The 14004-nt window shown below is 42.2% G+C and overlaps 1 protein-coding gene across 2 annotated transcripts in view; it reads left to right on the forward strand.

Moving 5' to 3' along the window:
* SLC66A1 (solute carrier family 66 member 1) overlaps positions 1–9661 on the forward strand; it is a 32414-nt gene extending 22753 nt beyond the window's left edge. For both annotated transcript variants that reach the window (XM_033922519.1, XM_033922518.1), the window contains 4 exons: positions 4648–4796; positions 6639–6731; positions 7698–7883; positions 8572–9661. In XM_033922519.1, coding sequence (XP_033778410.1) covers positions 4648–4796; positions 6639–6731; positions 7698–7883; positions 8572–8676 — 533 coding nt within the window. In that variant the 3' untranslated portion in view covers positions 8677–9661. The remainder of the gene's footprint in view (positions 1–4647; positions 4797–6638; positions 6732–7697; positions 7884–8571) is intronic.
* The last annotated feature ends 4343 nt before the right edge of the window (positions 9662–14004 follow it).

Consider the following 14004-nt stretch of genomic DNA (forward strand, 5'->3'; position numbering starts at 1 on the left):
GGTCGCCCGACACAGGGAAGCAGGGAAAGCTTGGTGGTGGTGGCGGCTTTGGGGCCTGTTCCCCGATAGTGGTGGCAGTGGCTTGGGGGAGGGCAGGGAGAAAGAAAGAAAGGGGGCAGGCAGGGAGACAGAAGGAAAGAAGGGAAACAGAAAAAAGAAAGGGAGGCAGGGAAAGAGGAAGAAAAAGTTGGGGGAGGGAATGAGGTCTGGAGGAGAGGAAGCATACAGGCTGAAAGAAGGGAAAAAAGATTTGATGCACAGTCAGAAGAAGAAAGTGCAACCAGAAACTCGTGAAATCACCAGACAACAAATGTAGGAAAAATTATTTTATTTTCAATTTAGTGATCAAAATGTGTCTGAATTTATATCTGCTGTCTATATTTTGCACTATGGCCCCCTTTTACTAAACTGCAATAGCAGTTTTTAGCGCAGGGAGCCTATGAGCGTCGAGAGCAGCGCTAGGCATTCAGCGCAGCTCCCTGTACTAAAAACTGCTATTGTGGTTTAGTAAAAAGGGTATATTTGTCTATTTTTGTATGGTTGTTACTGAGGTGACAGTGCATAGAGTCATCTGCCTTGACCTCTTTGAAAAAACCCCCGGAATAGGAATGATAATTAACATTTTCTCAGCGTACAGTGTTTTGTGTTTTTAAAAAAATTTTATTGTTGGTAGATCATTTTAACTTGGTCATTTTAAAAGTAGCTCACAAGCCCAAAAAGTGTGGGCACCCCTGCTTTAAGGGATTGGGAGCAAACATTACACCCCTCCTTAAACAATGACGAATGTGGCAGAGAAGACCTAATTTTGAACTAATTGAAACTTCTTGAGAAAGTGGATGGGGTACTTGATACCACTTTTTCTATGTTGTCTTCAGAGCCTGGTTTGCTGAGTATTGTTAGCTACTTCGAAAACCAGGATTGTGGAATCAGTCAGAAGCCATTTTGGGGCTGCAGAGTCAAAATGTACTGACTCCTAATATTCTAATGCTTCAATTTCTCACTTCTAGGGATCCTGAACATCAACCTCATATCTATGCATTTTAAAAGCTATTAAAAACCCATCTGTCCTCAAAATTCTTGTCATCCCTCCAAAGCAGCATATTGATGTGAAACTCAGTTATTTGTTGATGCTTTCTTTTAGGGCTCCTTTTACAAAGGTGCGCTAGCGTTTTTAGCGCATGCACTGGATTAGTGCGCGCTACCCGAAAAACTACCGCCTGCTCAAGCGGAGGCGTTAGCGGCTAGCGCGTGCAATTCCGCATGTTAAGGCCCTAATGCACCTTTGTAAAAGGAGCTCTTAGTCATATTCTTTTACTTGATACTTTTTTCTTTTTTTTTTTTCTTTTAAATGTTTTATTAAAGATTTGAAAAGAAATACAAAACAGCAAAATTGGATATCAGCTCAAACAGTAATGCAATATACAACACTATATCAGTATAATGTCCACTATCACAAAATATAGAAAATGCATCTCCAGTCAGAAAAACAGTAAACTAAAAACTCGCTCCTAAATGCTCTCCACACCCCACACCCAAATGCACTGAACGAAAAACACCACATATGACAACCCCCTGTTGTTTCTTCAGGAAGTCGTCTCTACAAAGCAATCCTCCCTCCCCCACCAATCGGTAAACTTAAGTCAAAGAGTCCACTTTGTCCATAATCAGAGACCAGGTTCGGATAGAGGAAAAATAATTTCCATGTCGTTTCGCAATAGAAAGCGCCATTGCACTCATAATTTGAATCTTCAGAGACCAATCCAAGACGATAGGAGGCTCTGTCCGCTTCCAGTGGCTAACTATCAAGCATTTGGCTGCTGCCAGGCCCCATTGTGAAGGTTAGTTTGCCAGGCATACAAACACACATTGTGAACACCCAATAAGCAGTCCCGAGGTGTAAAAGGGATAAGAATTTGCAACAATTGTGACATACAACCCACATCCCACTTCCAGAAAGGTTGCAAGACCCTACAGTCCCACCAAACATGAAGAAAGGGACCCAATTTCACCCCACATCTCCAACAAGTAGCGGAAGCCGCTGGGTACATCTTATGCAAACGTGTAGGCGTAAAATTTACTTGATATTTTTTGATGAGCTGTTTGTGATCTGCAGCCACGATATTACTCTGTATCCATGACACATTATTAATGTTTATTTGTCTTAAGATTTGTTTTTATGTAAAGCCACATTAGCATCTTTTAAACATGAATTTTAAGATTTTTTTCTATGTCTTTTAATATGTTTTAAGATTATGTATGTACACCTTGTTAACCGTTTAGTTGTAAACGGTATAGAAATTTATAAAATAAATTAACTTGTTGACACCGAGGTTCTATCTATTGTTACTTACTGACAATCTCTTTTGTAAACCACATAGAACCGAAAGGCTTTGTGGTATATAAATAAAAATTTATATTATGTTATAATAATTTGAATAACCCATTTGTTTCAGGCTATGTTTTACTTGTAGAATATATTTGATATCCAGTTCTTTGATTATAAATATTTAGTGTTACTGAAAGTGGCATCTAGAGAATGACATAAGGATAAAGTTTGCCCCTGCCAATCCCTATGAGCTCTGCCCCTGCCCCCGCAAACTCCTGTATAGATATATAAATAAAGCAGTCGGAAGGTTTTGAGTCCCAACTCTAATGTTTTTAGTAGATCTGCATGAAGGAACATCGCTAGAATAAAATTATTATTCTTGTCGTCTATTGTTAATAATGTCTTTCAGTATTAGAAGAATATGGTGCTTGTTTGATGTCATGGCAAGGAGACCGAAATGAAGCACACACATATTTCACCTCTTTTGTGTCTCATTGGGGCTGCAGTACTCCAGGTTTGTCTGTGAAGTGGTTAGGAGAGAGCCATCAGTTTGAGACTATACGGTGTGACATAATGCTGAATAAATAGTTGGTTGCCCCTAAACATTGAGAACAGGTTTTGCTCCAGGTAGAAGAAATGAGGAATTTTAGTTCAACGGGTCACCTGCTGGGGTGGGGTAGACTTTAATACCATACTACTGGTAGGTATATTAGACGTTAGGAACCATGGAGGTCTTATATCTAGATAACTTGAGAAGAGACGCGACTTTCAATGTCTGGGGCTGAGGTGCAAGTGAAGGTTGTATGTCGGAGCCTGACGCTTAACCTTGTGACTGGGGCATTGACGCCTCATCTAAAGGAGAACACTGATAAAGTATGGATCTGCGGTGGGAGTAGAGTCTAACTGTGGAGACGCTAAGAATTCAGCAGCATAGCAGGGGATTGTGGGCATGGCCTGGATAGGCTGCTCATAAGGCAGAGAGGAGGCTTGAAACCTTGAGTTAGGGGGTCAGAGAGTTAGGGGGAGTATGTGAACACTTAAATTGATATTGATGAAGGAAGGTAGGTCCTAAATACCCAAAGCCACATTTATAGGCCGCACATCCTACAATTCTGTGTGGCTTACAATAAGTAAAATTAGGTGCTTGGAACTTCTCTGTCTGTCTAGAAGGCTCACAATCTAGCTAAAGTACCTGAAAACATTTAATTACATACTCAAACTGCAGAAGGGATAAAATCAGATATCTTAGCACATGGGTAGTATATATGTGGGGTTGGGGTGGGAAATGTATATTATATGGAATTAGGAATATTGATAAAAAAGGGGGTATTTATTTTATCTTACAAGAATATTTGATTGTAAATACAAGTGATATGTGAAAATTGTTTTTATAATGTTTAATTCATTTGTTGTAAGATTCAAAAATGAATAAAGATTTACAAAAAAAAAAAAGAAGGGATAAAATGAAAAAATAAAATAACAAAAATAAACCAAAGAAAAGAAGTCCAGATAACTAACATAAAGTAAAGTCCAATCTGAAAAAAACCCACATATAGCACAATTCTGCAAATCCCCACTTACAAAGTGCATATTTGCAAGGATGGAGAGGAAGTAGGCAGGACCACACTTAGGTATATGCACTTACATCAGCTCTTTGGCTGGTGAAAGTGCCCCTCCCCCCCTCCACCAAGTTTCAGGTGCTTTGATGCCTTTTACGCCAGTTTTCTATAATGGAACTTGAGCAACTAGGCCAGGTGCCATCCAGGAGCCTAATTGGAAAAGCCTTGTTATGGAATTGGCCCTTTAAGAACCTATGGCAGAAAATAAAGTGAGACCCAGTGCTTAAGAAGATCCCATCGGGAATTCACTTTGAGCACAGTGCTGGAGCTAGGAAAGTCTAGGTGACCCCGGCTTAACAGGTTATCAAAGCACCTAAAATTTTGGTATGTGTAACTGGCATATGTTCAGAAAAGCTTCCAGGTTGCTCAAGCTCTACAAGAGCTAACCATCCATCGAACTTTCCGATTGTCATCCGCTTGTCTCTAGTCATTTTACAGTGTTAAGGTTTAACCCATGCCATTAGGCTAAGATGGTGGAACCTCCAGCACTGATAACAGGGATTCTTTCTGTAATCTATATCAGCTGTCTTTGCAGCTAATCATTTTAGGGTCTTTTTCTTTCAGAAGACTTTTTGTTTAGCATCCATTTGAAGGAGAAGGCTTAATGTTATACTGCAGAGACAAAGGGTTCTCAGTGTGATCATTTTAGTGTTTCTGTGCTCACCCTCTCTCTCTCTCTCTCTCTCTCTCGTGTGTCCCCAGTAAACACTTCCATCAACATAGCTTTTGGGTTAACGGTACTGAGCTCGGTATCAATGGTCGCCTCTCTGTGGGGGTCCAGTCAACAAGCTGAAAGAGCAGCAGCAAAGTTCAGAAGCAGAACTCTTCTGGCCACTATGCGTAACGAAAAGGTGAGTGTTAGAGAGACGGAGGTGGTTGTGTGTCGTATCACTTTTGTGATGACTTCTCTGCCAGGCAGCTGACAGATCTAGGGGACAAGCTATGAAGGTAAGTCCTAGAACTCTTTGACTGAAAACAGTAGCAAAAAAAGGACCCCTAAGCAAACCGTCATCCTTGTGCCTCCTCAATTTTTATTTTTTTATTTTTTTGAAATATCATCTTTATTAAACAGAACAATGATAAACTCTGTCAAGTAATACAATAAAAGCCAACACAAGAACGAGAAGAAACAGTTTTACACTTACCCCCCAACCCCCACTCCCTATGAACAGCAGGTTGTTCCTCCTCGTAACGTAGGCCATAGGCTCCTAACTCCCCTCTTCCCTAGGGGTGTAATCATATACCCAGTTTTGGGTGGGCCTGAGTCCAGAGTGGGTAAGCAGAACTATTTCTGTCCCCCTGACCCCAGTCTCCTTCCAGTATCTTTAAATCATTTAGGTCTTCACCCGACAGCAAGCAGCAACTTATTCCCTTTGCATTGGCTCCAAGCCTTCCTTCTGATGCAACTTCCTGTTCTCGGGACTAGGAAGCTGCATCAGAGGAAAGACTTGGGCCATTGCAAGCAGGGGGCATATAGTGCTGCTTGCAAAGGGAACCCTCCCCCCCCCATAAATCTCTGGAGGGAGTGGCATTAAGTGACCCTTCCCAATCTTCTGGAGGGAGAGATGCTGAGAGTCTTCAGCTGGTGGGGCTTGGGGACCTCCACCAGCCATATTGCTTCTGGGTCTTTGCTCTTCCCCTGAAATTTTGATAATACAGTTATGATCCCCTTACTGCCACCCACTTCTTTGAACAATCCTACAAAAGTGCATGCAAGTGTAAAAAAGTAGGCAAAAGGCTCTTTTGAGTTTGTATTAGAGAATGATATGGGGACAAATTTGTCCCCGTCTCATTCCTGTAAGCTCTGCCTTAATTGCATAAGCCTGATGTTCAGTGAGGTACTCAAGAGAGACCCCCCCAGGAAAGAGACTTGGGAGTACTTGTAGACAAGTCAATACGTCTGCACAATTTGCAGCGGTGGCAAAAAGGGCAAACAATGCTAAGAATGATTAAGAAGGGGATCACAAACAGATCGGAGAAGGTTATCATGCTGCTGTTCCAGGCCATGGTACTCCCCCACCTGGAATACTGTGTCCAACACTGGTCACCATACATGAAAAAGGACATAGTACTACTCGAAAGGGTCCAGAGAAGAGACCTAGGAGAGAGAGAACGAGAGGGCACATACTAAAGTTAAAAGGGGATAGATTCCGTACAAACGTAAGGAAGTTCTTTTCCACCCAGAGAGTGGTGGAAAACTGGAACGCTCTTCCGGAGGGGAAAACACCTTCCAGGGATTCAAGACAAGGTTAGCAAGGTCCTGCTGAACCAGAACGTACGCAGGCAAGGCTAGACTCAAATAGGGCACTGGTTTTGACCTAAGGGCCGCCGCATGAGCGGACTGCTTGGTGCGATGGACCACTGGTCTGATTCAGCAAGGCTTGTGCAGATAAGGACAGAGCTTGCAGATGGGGCAGGGACAGGAAAAGAAGTCATGGGGATGGGGAAAAATTTGTCCCTGTGTCATTCTCTAGTACAGATCTCCTTTTCCTCTGAGAACTGCTGTGAAAGCCAGGAAGATGGGGACAGTTATTTTTATGAGCTCCTGTGGATAAAGGGATTCGTTTTGATAATTACCACCCCAGGGCATGATATCTAAAATGGAGTCTTTGTTAAAGGGCAATTTCTTGAACTATAATTAAGGTACTACGGATCTTTTCCTGACATACTCTCTCCCTTGTTCTGTTTTCTAGCCTTTCACCAACAGAGATATTATTGGATTTATCTTTGGTTCTTTCTCATCCCTGCTCTACCTGACTTCCAGATTACCACAAATAATCACCAATGTAAGTTTTGCTCTGACTGTATACTGTGTCCCCCTTCACAAGGAGAGGAAGTTAGCAGCCTTGCTGGCAAATCTCTCTCCAGCCCAGATATAATGCATAAGAGCATGAAATTTCAGTAAGCTTTTCAGCCTGTTTACCGACAAGCCGGTCTTTCTCAGAGGGGAAAAATACTCTAGATTAGCACAGGAGATTCTGGTGACAAAATAGGAGGATATGGACTAGAGCAGGGGTGTCAAAGTCCCTCCTCGAGGGCTGCAATCCAGTCGGGTTTTCAGGATTTCCCCAATGAATATGCATAAGATCTATTTGCATGCACTGCATATTCATTGGTGAAATCCTGAAAACCCGACTGGATTGCGGCCCTTGAGGAGGAACTTTGACAACCCTGGACTAGCTAGAGATCCTTCAGAGCTAAGAGAACACCATAGTGATATTGGGAAGAGGGGATGGGTCTGTTTGGACAGTGAGAGTAGGGACCATCACCCTGCATTTTGCATAGAAGAAAGCTTGCATTCAACCATTCTGATCAAGTGGGATTCAGATTGAGACCCTCTGAAAATAGTTTTGATAAGAGGCCCCAATGACACCCCTCCAACCATGCTATAATAAGGCTCTACCATTTCATGTTAGACATTGGAAGTGCACATCACAGATGCCTCCAGGTCACCTAAAAAAGGCTAAGCCAACCCTGGTTTTACTCCACGGCCTGATTTGCAGCTGTCCTTGCTTTTCGGAGAAAGTCAGATCCAGTCTCCATGTATGCATCGGCATAAAATCAGAACTGGCCCAGCCTATTCTAGGTGACATGGGCTCATTTGCTAACTGTAGACCAGAAATTCAAAATTGGCTTAGCTTGACATTATGGCCATGGTGCATCGATTATAGATATTGGATCAAATAATACTTATTAAAACGGAAACTCTAAAAGTGTTAACCAAAGAATCCAATTTTCTCTCTAATTTGCAGTTCAAGAGGAAATCGACAGAGGGCCTCGCCTATTCTCTGTTTGCTCTCGTGATCCTGGGTAACCTGACCTATGGCCTGAGTATATTGCTGAAAAACCCAGAAGAAGGGCAAAGTGAGAGTAATTATGTGATCCATCACTTGCCATGGCTGATTGGCAGCCTGGGGGTGTTGGCTCTAGATATCGTTGTATCCTTTACATAGAACTGGGGACATATCTTTGTGTAGGGTGGTTAGTTTATGACAATCAAAGGCCTTCCCTTCAATACTTAATCCTGTATATTTTAACTTACCTAAATGTTAAGTGTTCAGCAGGGATTCAGATACCTTACTAGCTTATTTTGAAGTGCTGAGGTATTGCCTTGGCGTTTGAAAATTACAGCTTCAAGTCAGGTGGTGGCACTGAGTAAGTGTGAATCCTTCCTAATCTGTGAGAGCGTGAAGCTTGCATGTGAGCTGGCCCAAAAAAGATGGTTCATGCTGTGATGATGGTGCCAGGATGAAAGAACCTGTTTTCAGTCTCTTAGATCACTAATGCTAGGGGTACCATACATCTGGGAAAATTCAGACATGTCCTCTTTTTAGAGGACTGTCGGGTGCCCGTCTGGGTTTTGGAAATCCTGAGCTCAGAGTACGCATCTGGAAGCCTTTGCATGTGCAGCCGTCACCACGATGATGTCATATGTATGACGTTATTGCGTTGATGCTTGCACGAAGGCTTCCAAATGCAGCCTTTGAGCTCGGGTAGGTACCTTGGGGGGGCTGGGGGAGGAATGAAGTGGGGCCAGGTCCCTCTTTTTTTTTTTTGAGAGAGGAAATCTGGCAACCCTAAATAATGCGCCTTTCTGCCTTTATCCTTAACTCCTCCCCCCCTTAGATATCAATACAGTTCTTTGTATACCGGAAAAACAGTTATACAACTGGTGGTGACACCCCTGAGGAAAAGGAATCGTTGCTTCACAGTAGTGCCCCCGACCCTTAATGCTGGGACAAAGAGATATGTGTGGAAATTGTATTTTATCTTGAGATGATCCTTCTCAATGGCAGCAAGAAGAAATAGGTAGTTTACATAAGCATCTTTTTCTATGTAGACCAAGACACATTATATTTTCAGTAACACTGGATAACGGCAAAGCCTCCGTTGTCTGACAAGATTTGGAGTTCCATTGAACCCTTCAGGAAAGACAGCTGCGCAGCTGGGGTGAATTCTGACTGGCATGTTTAATATTCATCTGTGCTCATATACTGTACGATCTCCAGGAGCTACTGGTGGGCCACTGAGTTAGGTAATAGAGCCAAGTCTCAGCTATGTCCAAGAAGGCCTCGACGTACCATTTTCATAAGGGATAATTAATTCACTGCTCCTTGACGATGCACCCCAAAGATGGGAAAAGAGAAGCATCGAAGGAGCAGCCGATTGCAGATGACTATGCCTTGCTGAGCCATGGAAGCACCTTTCTTGGTCCTTACTGTAAAATGTAAAACCTTTTTGGTGAATTTGCTGTGCCTGGAAATTTCCACAGGGAGCAAAGACAACATCCTGGAGCATGCAAAGAGGATGAGCTGATGCTGGCCAAGTTCTTGTGCATCCTTTAGTTTATGTTGGCAGAGAAAATTTGTAAAAAAAGAAACAACCCCTACAGGCACTTGTGAATGTTGACAGTAAAATCACAAGGAATTATTCCTCTTCTCCGGGGTTCTTCTGTTTTGAAATTTGGGGTTTTCACAGTCTCACACAGTGTGGCTCAGCTAAACCCACCATGGTCATGCAGCTGTTTTAAATTAGTGGATTCGTCACAGAAAAGAAGAAAAGAAATGACAATTAATGATTTTTACATGACGGGAATATTTTATGTTGCAATATTGCATAGCAGTGACGTCTATGCAGGAGGAATTTTGTGTAGCCATGGGGGAGAATCATGTAGCAAAGACAGAAAATGATTAAATGATAATTGTTGAACACTTAATATGTTTCTTTCTCTTTTTTTTTTTTCTTTACTCCTTTCTCATTGTCTTTTGTTGCCATGGTCTCTAATTATTTTTCCTGCATTCTTTTTCAAAGCTTTCTATTTCTACTTTTAATGGGATCTGCATCCCCTCAAAGGCCCCAGGTCTTTCAGGCTGTAGTGTGCGAGACCTGTTCCTTGTTTTAAGGTTGGAATGATGACCCTGGTAGGCAGGGGGTACCAACAGCTGTCATATAATTGAATCCTGTTTGAAATGCTTCCAAGCTGGGGAGTAAAGAAGGATGCTGTCGTGCAGAGACAAGATATGGACCAGATGCTACACCGAAGGACCTTGAAGTCAGGCTTCTCTGCAAAGAAAACCAGCTTAAGCCAAAGAGAAACAGGAGGGCAGCTGAGGACCGTAGGGCTTATCTAGACTGCCTAGTTTCCTCTGTTTTGCACTGCTAGTTTAACCCAGTCCTCAGGGCCGTGGAGGTAGCACATGCAAATTTATCTCATTTCAGATACCTAGCCAGTCAGATTTCCAGGATATGTACTGAAGACTATATTAAAAATAATAATAACTTTATTCTTCTATACCGCCATAATCGTGAGACTTCTAGGCAGTTTGCATTGAAGAGAGCTGGACAGTCAGCAAATTACAATATGCAGATAGGCAGTGAATTACAGTATGCAGAATCTTTAAATGCAGCGAATTACAATATATAGATTGTTAAAAAAATTTCAGACTTATACGCAGGGGTGGACATGTTAGAAATAATAGAATTTGATTTAGTGTTTGGTGTAGTTACTGTTTAGGTGATATATCTGTGGAATAAGGCAGTTTTTATGGCTTTTCTAAAAGCGTCATAGGTCACTCCTGGTATGTATGTAATTTTCTATACCATTCTCCCCAGGGAACTCAGAACAGTTTACATGAATTTTGTTCAGATACTCAAGCATTTTTCCCTGTCTGTCCTGGTGGACTCACACTATCTAATGTACCTGGGCAATGGAGGATTAAGTGACTTGCCCAGGGTCACAAGGAGCAGCGTGGATTTATACCTACAACCTCAGGGTGCACCACACACTCCCCTGCTAGGCTGATTTCTAGATGCTGGAGAATCAAAGGTACCTAAGTCACACCATTAGTTCATTCATCAGGCCCAGCATTCTATCCAGTAGTCAATTCAGATCATGTAGACATACCCAGCTGATTTAAATGGAGATAGCCCTTCCAGTATGGCAGTGGGTTGCCTGTATCTGTTTGCCTAATAAGTAGTAATGGTCCTTCAGAAACCTGTTAAAGCCTCCCCCCCTTCACTCTCTTGATCTTAAACAGAGAAATATGATGGTAGAAAAAGACCAAATGGCCCCTCCAGTCTGCCCATCATAAGCATCCACAATCTCCTCTCCCTAAGAGATCCCACATGCCTGTCCCATGCTATATAGTTATAGTTATTTATATTCTACCTTTATCCAAGGTGGATCACAGCATCAACATACATACAATCCAGACAATACAAAGAGAAAAACACCAATAACTCATCCAAAAGTAGCATCAAAATAGACCACTTTCTTGAACTCAGACAGTTTTTGTCCTCACCACCTCTGCTGGGGACTATTCCATGCATCTATCATCACCCTTTCTGTAAAAAGGTATTTCCTTAGATTACTCCTTTCACCCCTTAGCATCATCCTATGCCCTTTCAATTGAAAGAGATTCATTTCATACGCATTTATGCCACCTAGGTATTTAAACATCTCTATCGTCTTTCCTCCAAAGTATACATATTGAGATCTTTAAGTGGTAGAAATCTGAAACGCTCTTCCAGAGGCTGTTATAGGAGAAAGCACCCTCCAGGGATTCAAGAAAAGGTTAGATAAGTTCCTGCGGAACCAGAACGTATGCAGGTAAGGCTAGACTCAAATAGAGCACTGGTCTTTGACCTAAGGGCCGCTGCGTGAGGTGACTGCTGGGCACGATGGACCACTGGTCTGACCCAGCAGCGGCAATTCTTATGACGGAGAATATCAACTATTTTAGTAGCTTTCCTCTGGACAAACTCCATCTTTTTGAAGGTGGGGTCTCCAAAACTATACAATATTTTAAATGAGGTCTCACCAGAGTCTTAAAGAGGGCATCAATATCTCCCTTTTCCTACTGGCCACTTCTCTCCCATACACCCTAGCATCCTTCTAGCTTTCTCCATCACCTTTTGACCTGTTTAGCCACCTTAAAATCATCACACACGATCACACCCAAATCCCGCTCTTCTTTCGTGTATAAGGATTCTTCATCCCCTAAACTTGTCGTTTGTCTGTCTTGACTAGATTGTAAGCTCTTTTGAGCAGGAACTCTGTCCTCTATGGTTTGATGTACAGTGCTGCACATGTCTTAAGTAGTGCTATAGAAATTAATAGGGGTAATAGTAAACTGGACCGTTCCTTGTCTTTTTGCAGCCCAAATGCATTTTATAGCAATAAATCTTAGCTACCACATTCCAGACCATTTTTCAAGGATCGCTAGGTCCTTCCTCATCAGGGATGTCTACATTGTTGCAGATCATGGTATCTTCCATAAAGAGGCAAATCTTACCAAACAACCCTTCAGCAATGTCGCTTACAAAAATGTTAAAAAGAATAGGCCCAAGAACCAAGACACCACTGGGAACATCCCTTTCCTCAGAGCAATTTCCACTGACCCTCTGTCACCTTCCACTCAGCCACTTCCTGATTTGTCTTGGTTATTAGATGCCTTTGTGGAACAGTGTCAAAGGTTTTGTTAAAATCTAAATACATCACATACAAGGGGATGCTGAAAAGTTCTCAGCCCAGCCAACTTCCTAAATTATGAGCATCATTTTGCAACTGTAGCTGAAAAGTGTTTTGTTGATTTTGGTTTGGTTTGGTTTGGTTTTTATGCAAAGTTCCAATTTGCAGAATCGTAATACTGTTTTGACATTGTTTCAGATCATTGATTCAACTATGTCAACGAAAAGTGTGAAACTAAGCCGTCATGAAGTTCCTATTCCTGAAGGAGAAAACTCCAAAGTAAATCCATAAAAGTATGATGCAATGCCCATCATACTCCACAGTGAAGAAGTGGTGTGGAAACCTTTCAGCATGGAGATTTCTAGAATGAAGATGTAGCAAGGTCTGGGAATCTTCAAACAGTGTCAACTCTTGAAATTGTTGAGCATGTCCTTGACCTGATTTTGGCAGATCGGTGAATATCTGCTAAAACAATTGCTGAGACACTACAGCTATCCAGGGAATGTGTTGGGTGTATAATCCACGATCAGCTGGGTATGCAGAAGCTGTCAGCCAAGTGGTTGCCCAAACATTGACTGACAAGAAGCATCATTGAGTGGACACTTTCAAGTTGATTTTGCAGCATTTTCAGTAAGCTAGTGCCAACATTTTGGAATGACTAATTACTGTAGATGAAACCTGGTTACACCACTATAATCCTGAGATAAAACAACAGTTTCTCGCAATGGCGGCACTTAGCTTCTTCAAGTCCAAGGAAATTCAAGACCCAAAAGTCAGCAGAAAAGGTCATAGCCATAGTGTTTTGAGATCAGGAAGGTGTTGTGATGACTATCTTCCATGGGACCAAACAGTTAATGCAGAATACTACTGTAACTTGCTGGGCTGATTAATAGAGGCATTGAAAGGAAAAAGGAGAAGCTGCAGGAAGGAGTTCTCTTTTTGCAAGACAATGCATCTGCTCACAAGGCTGGCAAAACGATGGATGTTATGACGCAGTTGGTGTTTCTATGCATAGACCATCCACCCTACTCACCAGATCTTGCTCCATCTGACTATCTTCCGTTTCCAGACCTTAAAAAGAGTTTGAAAGGGTGACAATTTTCAAGTGGTGCAGAGGTGATTGCTGCGGAGAGGGTCATCAAGTTTCTATTTACCATTTCTCTCTTTTGGTTCTCTTGGACCACTTTCCAACCCAGTCAGTCCCTTTTAGGGCCCATACCAGAAGTGCTCAGTTTATTTATAAATTGCCTTTGTAGAGCCATGTCAGATAGTTTTGTTGTAATCTAATACTACATCTAGTGTTTTGATATCCAACTGTCTAGTCACACAGTCAAAGAAATTGATCAGATTAATCTGACCCAGGGATCTCAAAGTCCCTCCTTGAGGGCCGCAATCCAGTCGGGTTTTCAGGATTTCCCCAATGAATATGCATTGAAAGCAGTGCATGCACATAGATCTCATGCATATTCATTGGGGAAATCATGAAAACCCAACTGGATTGTGGCCCTCGAGGAGGGACTTTGAGACCCCCGATCTGACCCAACCTCCCTCTTGTAAAACCATTCTGCCTAGTATCTTGCAATCTATTG

Source organism: Geotrypetes seraphini, chromosome 15 (assembly GCF_902459505.1).
Source record: "Geotrypetes seraphini chromosome 15, aGeoSer1.1, whole genome shotgun sequence".
Classification (NCBI taxonomy): domain Eukaryota; kingdom Metazoa; phylum Chordata; class Amphibia; order Gymnophiona; family Dermophiidae; genus Geotrypetes; species Geotrypetes seraphini.